General features: G+C 37.6%; 1 protein-coding gene across 1 annotated transcript in view; it reads right to left on the reverse strand.

Annotated features, from left to right (window-relative positions):
- Positions 1-294: 294 nt before the first annotated feature.
- LOC145772548 (low-density lipoprotein receptor-related protein 4-like) overlaps positions 295-18298 on the reverse strand; it is a 31420-nt gene continuing 13416 nt past the window's right edge. The window contains exons 14-35 of the mRNA XM_082584409.1: positions 17706-17862; positions 17106-17323; positions 16590-16766; positions 16240-16399; positions 15823-15991; positions 14876-15063; positions 14614-14748; positions 13181-13359; positions 12644-12887; positions 10604-10734; positions 8032-8184; positions 7722-7833; positions 7168-7336; positions 5932-6164; positions 5262-5526; positions 4797-4990; positions 4208-4343; positions 3777-3953; positions 3124-3246; positions 1803-2121; positions 1514-1607; positions 295-862 (exon numbers count right to left, since the gene is read on the reverse strand). Coding sequence (XP_082440535.1) covers positions 295-862; positions 1514-1607; positions 1803-2121; positions 3124-3246; positions 3777-3953; positions 4208-4343; positions 4797-4990; positions 5262-5526; positions 5932-6164; positions 7168-7336; positions 7722-7833; positions 8032-8184; positions 10604-10734; positions 12644-12887; positions 13181-13359; positions 14614-14748; positions 14876-15063; positions 15823-15991; positions 16240-16399; positions 16590-16766; positions 17106-17323; positions 17706-17862 — 4301 coding nt within the window. The remainder of the gene's footprint in view (positions 863-1513; positions 1608-1802; positions 2122-3123; positions 3247-3776; positions 3954-4207; positions 4344-4796; positions 4991-5261; positions 5527-5931; positions 6165-7167; positions 7337-7721; positions 7834-8031; positions 8185-10603; positions 10735-12643; positions 12888-13180; positions 13360-14613; positions 14749-14875; positions 15064-15822; positions 15992-16239; positions 16400-16589; positions 16767-17105; positions 17324-17705; positions 17863-18298) is intronic.

An 18298-nucleotide genomic window follows, 5' to 3' on the forward strand; every position in this document is an offset into this window, starting at 1 on the left:
AACACTGGTTGAATCAAGAGTTTGATCAGATAACTCATTTTTCTTTAATTATAAAATTATCTGAAAGAAACCACTGAAAGTTGTTTCGTAGGGAAGTCTTGAGTCGATATTATGAAACCGGTAAATACAAAACCCAACAGGTCTCATTTTCAAGAATGAAGAATCAACAACATAAATTCAAATTCCATAGCGACTCTATTAATCACAACCTGTGACAAGTTTAATAATTGTTTAAAAATGATGCACGCATGGTTAAAGGCTCATAAATGGTCTACGATATAATTGCCAATTATTTCAAGCATCAATGGATGACTTTGAATTGTTTACATGGCTAACATCAAGGAAATTTTGATAACCGTCGTCAGTACAAAAAGGAATTGTTGCGTACTCGTGGTTAGAAATTGAATCATGATCTTGTTGGGCAAAGTTGTCGTAATTTTTAGTCTCTTCAAGCAAAGGCAAAGCCGTCACTGGAAAGTTCAATCGTTCGTGCATAGTCTCGACCACATCGAACCTTTCAGGCGGCTTTGTAAAATTCTTTCTGTTGTCAAGACATATATTAGTTGATTTAATGGGAGGCAAATGTCTACCCTGTATATTGGAGCTACTATTTCTTTTGAAGCCGATTTCATTAGAGTTACAGAGTGAGTCATTTGTTTGCGAATTAGCATTCAACGGCAGTTTCCTTTGTTCTCTCTCATTGTTGCATATTGCATTCTGAGCATCGGGTGTGGGAGAACGTCTGGAAGTAATTTCATAGCTTGTTGCGCTTTTTGAATTGACAGAGTAGGTGCGATTGCGGAAGATAACACCGCTGCCACAGGATTCACCATTAGACTTCGCACATTTCTTTTTAAAGTACCTGAACGCAAATTTCATTTTTGTTAGAGAACGATTGTTCTGCTTTAAACTTAGTTGTAGTTGATTTGATACTGTGAAAAGTGTAAATAGGCTACTGCTCAGACAACCACTTTATCTAGTCCTGCTTATTACCCAAAAGTAATTTTACAATTGTCATTGTAATTATTACCAGATCTGGACCAGATAAAGTGGTTGCCTAGGTGCTATCATTAGGATTAAAACAATCATTTTAATAGACTGGTGATATAAATTTAAGCTTTGTTAGCAATTTTCCTAGAGAACTACGCAACTGACTAATTGTAATTCAACTAACGGACTACGAAAATATCAATTTAACATGCCGAAAAAATTAAGTTAGCAAATTTTGAAAACTTGTAAAATTTAGTGATAAAGCTTTTGCCACCTGATGGCGGTTTCTTCAGTATTTGGGGAAACACAAGTAAGCGAAAACAAAAAAGTTATGATAATTATGAAAATTTCCAAACCTGGCTGAGTGTAACTTTTAATTTTCAATAACATTGAAAAACGTGAAGAAAGTTTAAGATATATCAGCGATATATTACCCACTATATTATTCAAACTATTATTATTCAACTATTATTAAACTATTAAATATTATTATTCAAACTATTATTCTTCAACATCAACTTACTTGCAAATCAAAATAACAAACACTGCACAAAGTAAAAGCATCGCAAAAACTGCCCCAAGAACAGCAGCCACGAGGTGAATGACTGGAATTGAAGCTGAAACAACACAACATCATCAAGTCAGTAAGATAAAAAAAAAGTGTAAAATTAAATAAACTAAACTTTTGTAAAACTAAGCATTCTAAAATAAATGTTGCGGTGGTCATCTCAAGGAGGATGCATAATTTAAATTTGTTAATGTTTCATCGAAAAAGGTTAAAAGTTTATACATGACTTGGCTTGTGGACTTACGTGTTTCTTTTTCCGGTTTCGTTTTGTTGATTTTTGAAACAGCAACCGAAGTTGTTGCTGCTGGGATTGCTGTAATTGGTTCTTCTGTTGTGGTTGCCACAACAACAAGTGGTTTGAAAAGATGCAGATGAAAAGTGCAGTTTCTGATATGAAGACTTGCTTCTTCTTCAAAACTAATACTGTCATCCAAAAACGCAACATCCGGACATGAGCAGACGTAGTCACGAGGTCCTCGCATCAAGCAGAGATGAGTGCAACCTCCATATCCGGTGGTGACATCACAAGGATTAGTTCCTGTTTGACGGGATGAAGATACAGCCTTGAAAAATAAAGAATAAATATTGTGGTAAGAAGTATCAGACAGCTGCAATCGCCTGTATGTGTATGAAAGCAGAGACTTTAAAACTATGGCAAAAAACATTTCATTCTATTAAGTATTTATTAATTCGTAAACTTAATTTTTGTTTTGTTATTTGCGAGGCGGAGACCAAGAAGCAGTTATCAATGCGACGCTTTAGCTCCATATATGCTCTTCTTGCGGTCATAATTAAAGCACTTTTCCGGCACACAAAGTGAGGTCATTTCATCGAAAAAAGAGCCTTGTCCAACAAAACAAGGATATTCATTCACAGCTTCTCACGCCAGTGTCAGAGCCAGATAAGAGCATTGTCTATAATGTTTTTAGGTCATTGTCGTTACATGAAGGGGAGGGTAGTTGGTAAGAATGTGCATCGTCTGATTGTCTAAGCTACAATCACACGTTGGGTCGGGAGCCATCTTCCATCAAAAAAGATTGTTTATTTCTCCGGACTCCGTAGCAGGCTTTATTCAAGCAACACCACTCTCCTCTCTCAAGAGTGGGAGCTTGTTGAAGACTTTCGGAAGAATTGGGATAGCAGAATATTGTGTTTCATTGAACTCGGATGGCCATTGTTCTAATCATGCAGTTGCCCGCTTGTGTGTTCCAATTAAAGAGTTCGATATTTTAGATATTTCACTGAATTCTCAAATTTGTAGGCTGTATATAAATCTAGTTATTCTTAAAACTTTTACTAAGGATTAGCATGGATTTTTTTCATTTGAAATGAAATGTCTGATGAAATGCATGTGAAGCTACTTTGGATTAGCTTGAATAAAAAGTGCAAAATCCTAGTGTACAGTGAAACGGTACAAGCTGCGGTAGCCTGCACATTTTAGACTGACAATCCCTCAACTGTATACGTATAAAATGCCCAAAATGTTTTACCGATAAGAATATTCCCACTGCACTGTCGGCCTAAATATGAAGCAGCCTATTTAGTTTCTAAACTACTTAAGTTACCTTTATGTCCATGAGGTTGTCAATGTCTTTGATTATGGTAGTTCGTTTGCTTCCATTAGATCCAAGGACAGCGGAATGGATGTCGTGTGTGCGCCAGTCAGTCCAGTACAGAGTGTTGTACAACTACCAAAATAGAAAACATCATCAACCCAATAAAATAAAAATTGGTATTGTTTTGTGTTGAACTTCTCGGTTAAAAATTAAGTGCATTTTAACCGATTTTTAGAGAAGAGACTAGGTATTAACTATTTCGTCAAGTAGGTGCCGGCTAATGCTATAAGTAGGTTAGCTCAGTCATTCAGTCAGAAGTCTCTTTTATTACGAGGGCAAAGCTTTTTCTTTTGGCTTACGCTACAACAAAACAATGTTGGATTGTTATTGAATATAGATTGATTTGTGGCAAAATGAGCAACAAACGGCGATTTACAAAAGTGCTTACAAGATTAAATGCTCGCAAAGACACAACCGCGTGCTCATGGCAAAGGTCGAAGCGGTAACCCTTCAAGTAGGCTACAAGACTAGCTTGATAAGACTTCTGATGAAATGCTTAAAACCCGAATAATAAACCTATTGTTTTCTGCTTTTCTTCTAGCCAAAACACCCAAAAAAATAAGAATGCATCATCACGCTACAATCGTTAGTGAGAAGCTTACATATGTAATGGAAAACCCATGAGGAACAGGAGAAACAATAATTCTTCGTCTTTTTCCGTTGAAGTCGCACACCTCCATTCGATTAGACGCGTGATGTGCGTCGACCCAAAAAAGTCGAGAATTCGCGTAATCAACAGTCAGTCCATTCGGCCAGTAAATATTTTTCTTTACTAAGATCTGAAAAAAAGAGAATTTATGATGCGTGGTTTCACATTTCAAGTGCTGCCCTTGCAATAATTTGCCATATTTTATAGGTTTTAGGAAACCTCTAAATATGAAAAACATATAAAAACTTGCACCGTTGTTTTCACCAAATAAGCTAAGACTGTTTGGCAGGGTGGCACTTTAAATTTGAAAAAAGTACTTACTTTTTATAAAGAAACTGTAAACAGGTCCACTGCTGTTCAGTTTAGGATAAATAGCTGTTTTACCTTTCTATTGGAACCATCAAGATAAGATTTTTCTATGCTTGGTTTTTCTCCCCAATCTGTCCAGAACATGATTCCACGAGATGGATGAACAATCAATGCCCTTGGTTCGTCCAACTCTTGAAAAATAATCACTTTTCTGAGGAGAAAATGCAATTTGTTACAACACAGGCATATAAATGTTTCTCGGCAACCCAGTGTGGAAGAGTTGACAGCGGTTCAGATGTTTCGCCCATAAGGCTAGCTGTGTAAATGTAGTTTGGCGACTCGCCGGTGTTGAGACATTATCAATTCCCACTCAGCTTAATGTCTGTTCAAATATTATGGCAACCCCAGTGGGTGGAGAAAAAAAAACTAGCGTAAGTGTGACATCTAAAGAAACTTCGGAAAAGCGCGATTTTGCCTGATGAATAAATTTTCGTCTGTAGGATTCAGCTTGGACTCGAGCAAAGAACAATTCTGTAAGGTTGGTTTAAGATGTTGCATGTTTGTTCAAATTTATCAACGACGTGAAAGCATAATTGTTAAAATTAAATTGAAGATTACGTTACAAATATTTCACAAAATAAAAACATAAACAAATAGACTCCACCTGTTGCCACCATCAAGTCGAGACACAGAGATCATTTTTGTTCCAGCATCGGTCCAATACAAGTTATTGGCCACCCAATCAACTGCGATACCGTCAGTAGTGGTGAGATTTTTTGATACTATTGTTCTCACATCACTTTCGTTTAAATTGCACTTTTTTATGACGTTCAGATAAGTATCCGTAAAGAAAAGAAGCTAAAAACATATAAAGAGAAAAAATAAAGTTTTCGAAGACCAATAAAAGCTATAGACAAAGCTTCATGTCGAAAGTCTGCGAATGATCAGCAAAGTGAAATACTTAGTAAAACTACTGCATAAAGTAAGCCTAGTAAGGTATAGTCGTTTGTCCTAGCCTTTCTGGAATATTCCATTAGACATTGAATTGCAGAGGTTGCATTGCAATAATGCATTTGGTACATGCAAATGATAAAAGCAATCAGTTGTTTGCAACAAAAACGTAACCTACTTGCTGTCTAAAGTGATAGTCAAGCGCGATGACATTTTCAAGGTTCTTGATTGGTAAAACCACGTCAGTTCCTAAATCTGCTTCCAAAGAAGCTCGCCTGATGGATAACCTCGTAGCGAAAAGAAGATATTCCTGTGGAAGATCCAAGCAGGTTTTGCCATCAGATTGTAATGAAACACCGGTACTACATGCGCATGTGAATCCGGTTTCACTAACAGGACTGCGTAAGCATAAATGAGAGCAGCCTCCATTTGTTTCTCCACACCTATTGAAGCTGATGTAGAAAAGGTTCAGTTAGTGATTAATAAACTTAAAATAAATCCAAAACTTTTCTTTCGTAAACCTTTCAGGTTTATTGAGGTTTAAATTGGCAATAACAAACCAAGCACAAGAAGGAAATCCAGTTATGCCATCAATCTTGGTGATTTCTTTTGTACCTGTTCAGTGTTCAACTGTGAAAATTCATTTTGAGCTGTCATTAATACTGTAAACAGTCAATTTCAGTCTAGACATAATACTTTTTTGTCGAATCACTCCAAGGCCGTTAAAAGACCTAATCGAGACACAATTGAATAAAGAATCAAATGAGTTGATATGATAAGTTTTATTTTTATGTCTCTCCGTTTTATCCACCTAATTAAATTTCACGTAGAATCAAACAACAACCAACCTCTCTTCATTAACATTTCCCATGGACACAGCTTTGATTCCCATTGTACTTGGCATGTTAGCAGTGACAGTTTCCACTTGCGTTGTGTTATAAAGGTTCAGTTTTTCTATGCTTCTCGTCTGCCAGTCAGTCCAATACAAAAATCCGTCCAACGTTGTGACGCTGTACGGGTGAGAGGCATGAGAATAGATGATCTGTCTGTCACTACCCAACAAATCTGATCGTTCAATTTTCTGGAATAGAATTAAGCGTAAGTATCGTTAAGACTCGTGCAATAGACTTTTTGGTGTGTAAGCTTTGCTTGATGTTAGGTCAGATATAGTTGATTCAGTGCTATCAATCCAAAAGCTTGCACAAATGGTTATTTGGTACATTGTATGTATGTGCACAAACAAGCACAAACAAGCACGAAATGATAACACTGGTCTACAAAAAAAGAATTTTTTTTTGCTCCATGAACTTTGAAGACTGATTTAGAGTAATTTTGGGGTGCTGAATCCGAATCTGACCTCAGATTTATCCTATCACGTCAGGTTTGTGAAATATGATAACAACAAATTGCTACTTTCGTCAAAAGTGGAAGATTTGGCGTTGCGTTTACCACCAACATATGCAGTGCTGTAACGAAAGGTTAGTGTTAGACAGGCCAAAACAGCCTAAATATGGTTACTGAACAAGCATTGCCATAGGCTTGCTTAAATCTTTGTGGTTTCATGCAAAACATTGACGGGGGGAGGGGGTCAGTTACACTTATAGCCTCCCTTTTAGCTTGTTATTACTGCCTTGTTAATAATGTTGCTTAGAAAACAAATTGGTATCAAAATTATAATTGGTAGGTGTATTTCAGCTACTTATGCACCACATGGCCTGGATTTCTGGATCTTGCACAATGTGTATGTGCAATAAACGCAACGTCAAATCTTCAACTTTTGACAAAGTAACAATATGCTGTTATCATATCTCACAAACCTGACGTGATAGCATAAATCTGAGGTCATATTCGGATTCAGCACCCCAAAATTACTCTAAATCAGTTTTCAAAGTTCACAGAGCAAAAATCGTGTAGACCAGTGTAATCATTGAATCAGTATCCTTGCTATTTTAAGAAACTTGATACTGTGATTGATAGAAAGAAACAAACACCAAACTAAACTTGATAAGAGTGTAGAGTTCAAAATGAAAAAGTGCTATATTTTAAAGAAGAAACTAGATAAGGTTGGTCTAACAGGAAGCTACCTCGATTTGGGCATCTCCCCATATCACCCAACCAAGGTCCTTGTCAATGGTGATGGCATTTGGCCATGCGAGACCACTTGAAATGATCACCGATCGGTTGCTACCGTCGAGACTAGCACGTTCTATTTTTGCTGCAGGGTTGCTACCCCAGTCTGTCCAGTACATGTAACTGTCAACAACAAGAATAAAAGGCTTTTAAGTAGAGAAAAATAACCTTTTTTTTCAATTAGAGTTTTTAATAGTACACAATAAGCTTACTTCACAATAACATACAATTCACAAACATAGAGAAATGCTTAAGTATGCTTAATAGTGTTGAACAATTCAATCTGACTAGCCAGGAGCAGCGAAAGACCATTTGGTCATCCAGTCAGCTGCTCCCAGTTATAGAGTTTAAGACATCAGCTTCAAGAACAAATTTTTCTACCGCTCTCCTTGTTTAAAAGCTGATTGGGTGGCTTCATTTCTTGCATTTTTATGTGAAGTAGCATTTGTTTTTCTTTTACTTAATTAATTTAAATGTAAATGTTTGAACAGTTGAAAGAACGACTTACCCAACATCATAATGCAAAGCAATAGCACGGGGAGAATCCATGTTTGTGCTAATCAAGATCCGTTTGTAACCTCCGTCCAATGTAGACACAGTGATTGTATCTCTCCCGTCATCTAATAACGTAGGAAGGATAACTGATCTTCGGGTCAAGTTCGTGCTTTTAGACTTCGCTAGACGGCGGTCACGATCATATCTCAACACTACTCAATGGTTGGAAGGAGATTCCAATAGGTTTAAAATTTTTACTAAATTTGGAAATTGCTACACAAGCGTAAAATTAAAGGTTGAAAAACTTTATCAAAGAAACATACCTGTCCAGTAAAGCAAGCGGCCAATTACATCAACAGTCAAGCCATTAACAACTTCCAATCCTGAGCTAATGACAGTTTCTTCTGTTTTGAAGTCAAGTGACAGCAAACTGCGAGATATTGTACGGGACCCGATGTCAGACCAATACAAGTGACCTTACGACAAAAATTAAAACTAAATATTAGTTGTCGAAAAGTTATTTAAGTGCAAGCATACTGTGATAAGTTATGTTCAAAAGCAATACCTTAAGTTGTTGCAATATGTAGGTTATGCTGTTAAGTGCTATAAAAACTTGTAATGTTATACGTAATGGGAATTGAAAACTCCCGGAAAGTCCAAGCAGTGCCGGTCTTAGGGTATTTCGGCCCTGTGTGGAATATGCTTTGCGGCCCCAATGACAATGATCTAATTCAGTAGCGTAGCTAGGTATTTTGAAAAGAGAGGGGGTTTGACAGCCGGCGGGTGCAGTCTGACGGCGTGCTTTCCGGAGGCGACACCCAGCGGCGGGGGGTCTGGGGGCCTCTCCCACAAAATTTTGAAAAATTATTTGAATTTGTGCATTCTGAGAGCATGTTCAACAAAAATTTGGGTATGAATATTACTGTAAAATGGTGCTGTCCGGTGGCATAGCAAAAGGATAAGATCATGTTTTCTTTGCCATTTTTCGGAAATAAAACTGAAACTGCAACTGACTTCAAGAATTCCGGTACTTGCATATGAATCGAATTGAATTTTTTCCATTGGAAATGACAAAAATTACTGCATTTTCTGAGTAAATTGCGGGCCCCACAATTTGCGGGCCCTGTGCGATTGCACGGTTTGCACACCCTAAAGACTGGCACTGGTCCGAGTAAAATAAATGATGAAATAATGAGCGTATCTATACCGGGAGGCGACACCGGGGTGGTTAGCAAAACACAATGCTCGGTGTTTTCTTCTACAGTGAGCATACTCAGCCTTGTGCTGACGCCAGGTAGATCGTTTCTTCTATGCAAGGATTTCTAAATCTTATTAATTTTTAAAACTTATTTTAAAGACATATTGAAACAGCCATGGCTAAGTCGTTCGTATGAAATGCTATAACAATGTTATATGGTGTAACTAATATGTAAATGCTGCATATTTGTAACATCCTACCATGTTTTTAACTGACAAATTTAAATTATTAGAACGTTTAGCCAAAACTTATGAGGATTGCAATTTGCCAATGCTTTACAACTGTACAAATTCAAAACCTAAATTCTGTCTCACGGAATTTAGGTCACGCTTCCTGTTAACAAATGCCATTCTCACGGAATTTAGCTCACCATATCCGTATTTCTGAAGCGACATAACTGTGTAACCGTTTCGCTTTCATAACTCCCACCAGATTACTGATAAGAAGGCACCACATTATGAAATAAGCGGGGAATTGAAAAATACTGGTAACATATATAAACCAAAGAGCTTGTAACTTTGATTAATAACAAATACATTTACCTTTACGTTTAACTTTTTAATTTTGTAGGCAATCATACCTCTAGACAGAAACCCTAAATTATCCTTTTTATAGCTAGAGACTCAGAGCCTCTCATTAACTTAAGCAAAAGCCTGCTTAGTATAAAAAAACCTACATATTCACTTGACTACTTTAAATTCAGTTACTTTAGGTCAGGGCTTCCCAAACTTTTTTGCTTGCGACCCCTTTTAATCTCCTAAAATGTTTCGCGGCCCCTTTCTATTAAAACGACAAACAGTGCGAAATATACATTTGTGATATTTATTGAAAAGCTTAAATCTAACAAAAACCAAAAGCAATTTACCGGCACTCAGTTCAGTTTGTTTTTATTTATTTCTGACCACAACGACGAAACCTATGGGCAGCCTACTGGAAACAAAACAAAAAAGCAAACACATTTATTCAGTGTGAACAAAACAAGTCCAGCCGTGGCTCAGTGCCTGTTAATGCAGGTCTCAAGGCGGTTTCAATGTTGTTTAGGTTGGAACGGTAGGCGAAGTGAGAACATTTCAGATAAAGCATTTTGAAATTTTGGTTTCCAGATGTTCAATTTTTGATCAACGCATCAATTTTAGATTTCAATGCAAAATATTGATGTCTTCTCTTAGGAGGGACAAATTAAAGTCGTTCAGTTTTTCAAGCAAATCTGACATTTGGCATAATTCCAAAAGCTAGATGTCATTGCGAAAATGGTGGACCAAGACTGAATTTTATTCTGTTGAAAAAATCACGATTTCGGTTTTCAACATTTATTGGCTAGCGATTTTAAAGCTTGACTTTTGAAAGCCACCTCACTTCACGATGCAGTAAAAGAGTTTTTAACTCCGATTCCATTTCACCTCTTAAATTTTCAAAAATACGGGCAGCCTATTGAGTGCGCGACTCCTAATAAAGTTAATAACCGACACAGCATCTCGCACAGAAGTGTTAATATGCAGTAGGCCTATCTTGTGCAAATTAGTATACTTTCTGCGACCCCTGAAGTTCATTATGCGACCCCTTGGGGGGTCGCTACTCCCAGTTTGGGAAGCCCTGCTTTAGGCTACATGCTTTGATACTGATTACAATCGAAATACCTTTTGTCGGGTCAAAAGCCACATCTACAACGTTTCTTATGGGAGTGCGAATATTTAGCTTCACATCTGCTGAATAAGGTACGTCCAACGAAACAACCCGGATGTCCGATCGGTGGGCCAAGACAAGAAACCTGCGAAAAATATATTTGGGTAAAGTTGCACAACAAGTAGGTTGAAACAGGATGCTTTTTAACAGAAGATGGATGACCCAAACCAAATGCCGTAGCATACCGTTATTTATAGCTAAAGTTATTAGCCAGCAAACCTACAAGTTTTCCACGAATGCCGCTTATTTCAAAGCAGTTTGATCTACTAAGCTCATTTTCGAGTTCGTTGAAGAAATAAATTTGTCCTCAACTTTTTTTTATCATGATGCAACTGCGCTTTTGCAACTTTCTATTTCTAGCAAAATGATGTCTGATCAGTGCTTCCACTTCTGACAATTGATAAATCCTCTTCAATTTCCTTTTTTGTCCTGAAAAATCCCTTTTTTCTCAATCGGAAATCTTTCAAAATTTCCTTCATAGGCGAGGTTATTTTTGACGTTATTTAGGTTAAAAAAGGTGCAACTACAACTTTAAAATTATTATAACCTCAGTTAAAGCTATTTTAATCTCGATTTTATTCAGTAGCACCGGTATGTCGAAGCAACGTTGTTTTATTAGAACAGTAGGCTGCACAAAAGCAGCCCATATTTTACAATAACATGGTTTACTTCTTTTGTTCACTGTCCAGCCAAAAACCGCTTGTCAGTTAGTCGGTTCTGGGACATTTACCACCTGGAGTCCTGGACATCATTTACCAATTACCACTCTCATCTTTCCCACCCGGACTCCTAACCTATCCCTAACAGCGAAAATGTACAGGTGGTAAATGTCCAGTTTCAACGAATTATCCATCCATTAACAATTAATTTATTTTTGTGTTTAGTTTAGTTATCCTAGATGCGCTAAGCCGCTAACTTAACACTATTGGCTAGGTTGTCTATTTTTTCTCCTTGTCAGTAACGTCTTCACAATCATCTGAGACTGATAAAAAATGCCAGGATACTAGGCCTATTTATGATACTGACTCAGTCTGACTGTGTACACTATACATGTTGTATACATACTACATATCCTCTTTTATTATGACACCATAATCAGTTAGCATAGGCAAAAACTAACTTTTCTAAACCGGAAGGATATCACTAGCCTAAGCGTATCATACCTAACTGTACGTCGAACCTCAGTGAACTTTGTCATTGCTACTCAACTTCAACTGTAAATCAACGGATTACCTAATTTTAACTCAAAGAATTGAGAACTAACTCTCTTACTGCAGACTGCAATCACGTCCAATTCCCAAAATGGCGAGAAAAGAAATCAAGCGACAGAAAGGCGAAGATGGGAAAGAGAGTAAGAAGGGTTCTGGATGTCCAGTGACGACGGAAACCAGCTGATCATCGTTATTCCAATCGTTTTTAGAATTTTTGAAGGGGAATATTAATAAAATTTTCTTTAAAATTACTAAAAACAACAATTCCCTTTTTAAGACAAAATTTCCTTGTAAAATTGTTAAAAATCCTTAAAAAATCCTTCCTATCTTCATTTCCTTTTTTTATCCTTCAAAGCGTTGAAAAATCCCGATTTCGGGATAAAATCCTTCAAAGTGGAAGCACTTTGTCTGATAAATGTCTTTGCTAATCGTAGAATATTTCTATATTCTTAAAAAAGTATTCCTTTCTGATCATTAAATTTTTAAAGTGTGATTTTAGCCTAAAGGTGTATCATTGCGCGGTCAAGCACTTGCACTTCTTGGCTGGAGGCACCCGTCTTCCTACTGGCAGAAGCACCGTTTTAACTGTTGCATTAGAGCAGCTGACTATTAAAGAAATTAGAATACACTTAAACAACAGAAAAAAGAAAAATGATACAATTAGTTGATCAAAAACAGAATTGTCTATGACAATTAGTTAACTTGTTGGGTAGCTTATTTGATCAATATTGTGAACAACTCAAGCAACGCGAGCACAGTATTCTATTGGCCTACATAACTTACTTGTTCATCGTTGTATTGCAATTGCGTCGGTTCACCCCAAGAGAGAAGCCTGTTGGACAAGCACAAGAGTAGGATGTCTTGTCAGTTTCGTTGGTTGGATTAGGATTAGAGGCAAGCAAACAAAGGTGAGAGCAGCCTCCATTCCGTACAGAGCAAGGGTTTGGGGACTGTGGTCTGATAGTGTGATAATATCGAATGTCCATCAGGTAAGATAATTTTTCATGCAATACACCGCGATCAAGTCCTAGACAATAAATACAATACAAATAAAAGTCGAACAAAACATTTCCAAATTTTGAATCAATCTATAAAGTTTATTAAATACATAAGAATTAGTTATGGAGCCTCTTCCACACAATACACGTTTTCCTAACCCTAATATAAAATTGGTAGAATCAAAAGATAAAAGCTCGAAGAAAAATATGCTACTCCATCAGTAAGCGAATTCCATTCTTTTTACATTGATTGCACGTTTTAAGACGTTCAATCAATGTATATAGATGAATTTTGCTGGTTTAGATAGGCGTATGTAACTACCGGTAGCTTTGTTAGCATAGCTTATGGATTTTGCTTGCCAGTCAGTCCAGTATATTTTGCTTTCGTCCAGCGTAATACCAAACGGATGCGGAAGATCACTGTCTACAATCACTCTTCTAAAGCGGCCATCCACATCACAAGACTCAATCATTTTCTTCCCAGCATCAGCCCAGAAAAGTCTAAAATCAAACATGTCAATATGTAGAGAAAACGTTTATAAAAAAAGTTAATCTAATACTTTGTCCGTTTGCAAAGTATTGCCATCGAAGCATTAAAGTTACTTTGTTTTCTCTGGTAGAAAAGCACTTACAATAGTTATTGCATCTCTTTGACATCTCTTTTCTTACTATTTATAAAAAACATAAGTGCTTGTCTGATGTATTAAAATTTGTTTCATGCTGAGTGAAAACTGTACAGTGTTGCATATACAATTTGATTCTTCATGACTCATACGGCGCAACCTCTCCAGTCTCAACGCTCCGCCGTTATTTCAGTTTCTAGTTGATTGATGATGATGAACTGTTATATTTTGATCAACAACGCACGAGTACAAAATAATTGACACGGCGAGAAGAACACAATAAACATAGCCAGGTCAGAGACTTTAAAGAACCGGCCTGCCACGCCCCGCGGAGGCGGGGAGCGGCGTGATTATGGGGTGGCGATGCACCCGGAAGGGAAGTCCACCAGCTTAGGTCGCGGGGGCCAGGCTGGGGAGTCTAGGTACCTGTGGAAGGAAAGTGTGGATCGAAAATTTTGTGCGACTCGTCCGTAAATTTTAAAATGGCGGAACGGGCCAGGGAGACGGGCTTAGCTTTCCGCAAACGCAAAAAGGTCAGCTCACGACGGGCCGGGCGGCCCGTCGTGTGGAGCGACTGGTACCAGCAGAAGTTTTAAAGCCGGGCAGCGCCACGTCTCCATCACGTGACCGCAACACAGGTACGTTTGACTCCTATACCCGGTCTGCCCTTAGGCAGAGCGGATAAACTTTGGGGTCTCCCACGAGGAAGAGAAGCTTAGCTACAAGGAGAATTTAAATATTTTTTCTAGTTTCAAAATTTGCGGCGATAATTTTTGTTTGGAAGTTGAATTTCATTTTGCATTTGTGGTTGGTTCACAGCAACATGGTCCTGTGTATTTCCATGCCAGACAGGTAGTCACAGCCTGACCTATCTCCCTGAAGACGTCAATCGTGTCTGATTGACGAAACGTCAGAATAAAAGCAGATTATCACCTTATACATCTTGTGATAGTTCAGTTTAGTTTGAACCAGAAGAACGCATATCATGTTATTTATACTACTTACGTACTTACCTATTATAAAAGTGTTAGTCCTCTTGCGACAGTAACCATGATGGAGGATAATGTTTTAGCTACCGGTATACAATAAATAGGCAAGAGGCGAAGTTATTTTAATTACATAATATTTTTACCTGTCTGTGGTATGGTCAGTCGTGAGTCCATTTGGCCACAATAATTCAGAAGATACTATTGATATCCTGTTCAAACCATCCATTCCAGAACGTTCTATTTTTGGCTCTTTTCCCCAATCGGTCCAAAACATATAGCTAGAATCACAACACTTTGGTTTAAATTGGCTGTCATTGTGACGGTACATTACAGTTACGGATAAAGTAACGTTACATAATCGAGCAAGTCTTCATAATGCATTTGTTACTGCTATTCATAGCCTACCCATTCTTTGGGTGAACAACGATTGCTCTCGGGCGGTCTAATCCAGTCCAAATCAAAATACACCGCATTGATCCATCCAGTACGGCCACTTCGATGCGGTTTAAACCAGAATCAGTCCAATAAATCTTGTTGGTGATCCAATCAATTGCAATGCCAGCAGGCGAACTGAGACTACTGCTGATCAAAACCTAAAACAAATTCCACATTCCGTTGTAAAGAAGCAAGAACAGATGCTGATAGAAGCCTGCATTGGTGACAATAGCGTTCATTTTACAACCAGTAAATTCGTAAGCGATTGTCGAAATCGATTAGTGATCACAGTTTTATAGTGCTTGCAATCGGTTGTAATTACTAAAGAATCGAGAAATTGACTGAATGAGTGAATGTAACTGTTGCTGCTTACGGCGTAAGCCTTACGCTACAATAATATGTCTGACGATGTTAATAAAACAGAAACAACTCATTTGAAAGTAGGCTATTTCACCAAAAAGGTGTGCGTGTATAGCTTATGCATACAGTAGTTTGTTTATACTCTTGTTTTTGTGATGATTGCATGCAAATTCGATTGCTTTAAATGTTTGAGTCGACAATCTATATCAGACGTTCATTTGAAATTTGCCTTTAACTCTAATAGGTTACAACTAAGACTGATCTTCCAGCGAAGTTAAGAAACGCTTTTAAAACGTAGCCTATATTTCCTCTTGCAACAAAATTGTTTACTTAAAATTAGTTAATTAGCTTCTTTTTGCAATCTTTTTTCATATTTATGTGTGGTGTATTATAAAATACCCACGAAGCATTGAGCTTCTGGTACAGCTGCAAAAATCATGATCCTTTCAACTCAAACATTACAATTGCATTGCAACATTATGCTTGTTAGCAATCTTGTTTGCAAACAGGCGGTACACAGTAGATCTGGAGCTCTTTTTTGTAAAATAATTTCTCACTTCTTGTTTGTTTCCATTCCATTCTGCTTTACTGATAGTACCAGTACCAACATCTGACCAGAATATGTCTTTTGAATATTCACTGTGCCAATCAAGTGCCACGGCGTTCTTCAGCCCTTTAAGAGGAACAACTGCGTCCGCTTGGTCACCCCCGTCAAATGATATTCGTCTGTAAAGCAGAGTATGCCTAACAGCTGTACTCCAGTTTAAAATTCAAACTGATCAATGATCATGTCTGACAAAAGCGTCAATAAACTAAATTTTTCCTCATTCTGCATTTTGCACTGATCATGTAAAGTTTACTTCTCCGAGCAAACTTTGATCACCAGCTTTACACGACATCCTTCTCAAAAACGAAATATATAAGTTAAATAAAGCAAACAAATAACTTACAGTTAGAAACACGATAGCCTATACCTGATGTCAGTTTGTCGAGTAAAAACCAAAAAACTGCTAATTTCGTCTGCGCATTGAGTTGCGTTCACATTTCGAAAGCCGGTTGGGCATGCGCAAGTGTAGTTGTTTGGCCTTGGCAGGCACAAGTGTGAACAGCCTCCACTTAAGCATTTGTTTTCCCCTGCACATATGAAAGACAACATAACAGCTTGAGTTTCAAAGATAAACTATTTCTAAATTAATCAATTTTAAATACGTTTATGATCGGTATCTTGAGATGTAAATTCAGCAATGGCAGCAAATCAAGAATTAAAAAAAAATTTGCTTCGGTTAAACAATTAAACACGTCATTCAAGGTGGTCAGTGGTCACCTTGAGGTTGTCGCAATGGATGGTAAGCCTTTATGTCCATCGGAAAATGAAGGCTATTGCGAATGATGCTGACGTCATCTCCTGTGAACTTGTTTGCACTTTTCACGCTTTTTGTTTGCCAGTCAGTCCAATACACTTTATCTTCGAATACCGTAACTCCAAAAGGATGAGGAAGTCCTAAAACAATCAAAGTTTTAAGCAAGTTTGATAAGGGAGGCTTAAACAAATTTCCAAAAGATTTAAAATTAACATTTTATGTAAACACAGGCATTTCAGTTGCAAACGAAATTAGATTTAAATATCATTTCGCCGATCTGTAAATCCTAAAACAAGCTCAATGTTTGTTTCTTATTACAAATTTTCTAAAAGTTTTACAATTTGGAAGTTATACAATGTTATAGAAAAACACTTTCTAACACTTTTTTACGCCCACAAAATTGTAAACAAAGTTTTCTTAGATTATACAGAATTAAATTGAAATAAAGCTGTGTGACCAAATTTTGCATATAGGCCTACCACGGCTAGTAATTGCTCGTCTACGGTTTCCATCCAAATTAGCAGTTTCGATAACATGGTACTTTGCATCAGACCAGTATATGTTGTCGCTTGAATAATCGATAGTCAGGCCATTCGGCCAATACACGTTTTGAGATGCCAGAGAAGTACGCATGCTGCCATCCATGGCGGCTCTTTCAAGACAAGGCGTATTTCCCCAGTCAGTCCAGAACAAGAACCTACAAAAATGAACATGATGGCATATGGGTGCAGTTTTATCACAATATGCTACTATTTTAAGGTAATCTACCTTACAGAACACAATCTGATAGAAAAAAAGTGTAGATAGAGTTTTGTGGAAGCCAAGGAAACCAATGTTCGTGTGCAACTTCAACAATGCAATCAAGTGTTTTGCAGAAACATAACCACATGCTTTCGATTAAACCGGCGTCCTTTTGAGAGCTAGATAGACACTTTCACCAGATGGTTATACATCTGAAAGCCGTTATCAAAAACCATGCATTTGATTTTTGACTTAAATTTAATTTCAATAGACTATTTCTAACAACGTTGTAATGGTGTACGTAAAGTAATGGTAAACGTAACGTGTATTTTACTGACCCTTTGTGTGGATGAAGAACAATAGCCCTCGGTTTTTCCAATTTTTGCCATATAAGTACTTTCCTATTACTCCCGTCTAGATGGGAAACTTCTATTCGAGATGTTGCTGAGTCACTCCAATAAAGAAGATCATGTATCCAGTCCACTGCTATACCTCCTAAAGATGTGAATTATTATTTTTCACAATGCTTTATCCTTGCGCATCATCAATTCATTTTTGCTAAGTGGTTTTAACTTGCATTGCGAATTTGTCAATAAAATTCAGGAGCAATCTGCATTTCCTTCAAGACTGGTTTGTTTTATCATTAAAATAGATGTCTAGCTTGGCTTGTTTATCAGTAAACCAAAATCCAAGAAACCTCAGCCGCTCGCTATGCCTCAGCCTTATCCCAAATACATGTCGGCTGCGTAGCCGAGTGGTGAGAACGTCTGCACGACGTTCGAAAGGACGTGCGTTCGACATCGCTCCAGAGCACGCGGCTGTATCTCAGTAAAGACACTTAATGGCAAGCCAAAATAGGGGGAGCAGCTGACTCGAAGACTATATGTCACTTCGCTGCTTCCTGTCGTCTGTTGTATCGCATCTGTGATCG

The sequence above is a fragment of the Aplidium turbinatum genome, chromosome 6 (assembly GCF_918807975.1).
Source record: "Aplidium turbinatum chromosome 6, kaAplTurb1.1, whole genome shotgun sequence".
In the NCBI taxonomy this organism is placed as follows: domain Eukaryota; kingdom Metazoa; phylum Chordata; class Ascidiacea; order Aplousobranchia; family Polyclinidae; genus Aplidium; species Aplidium turbinatum.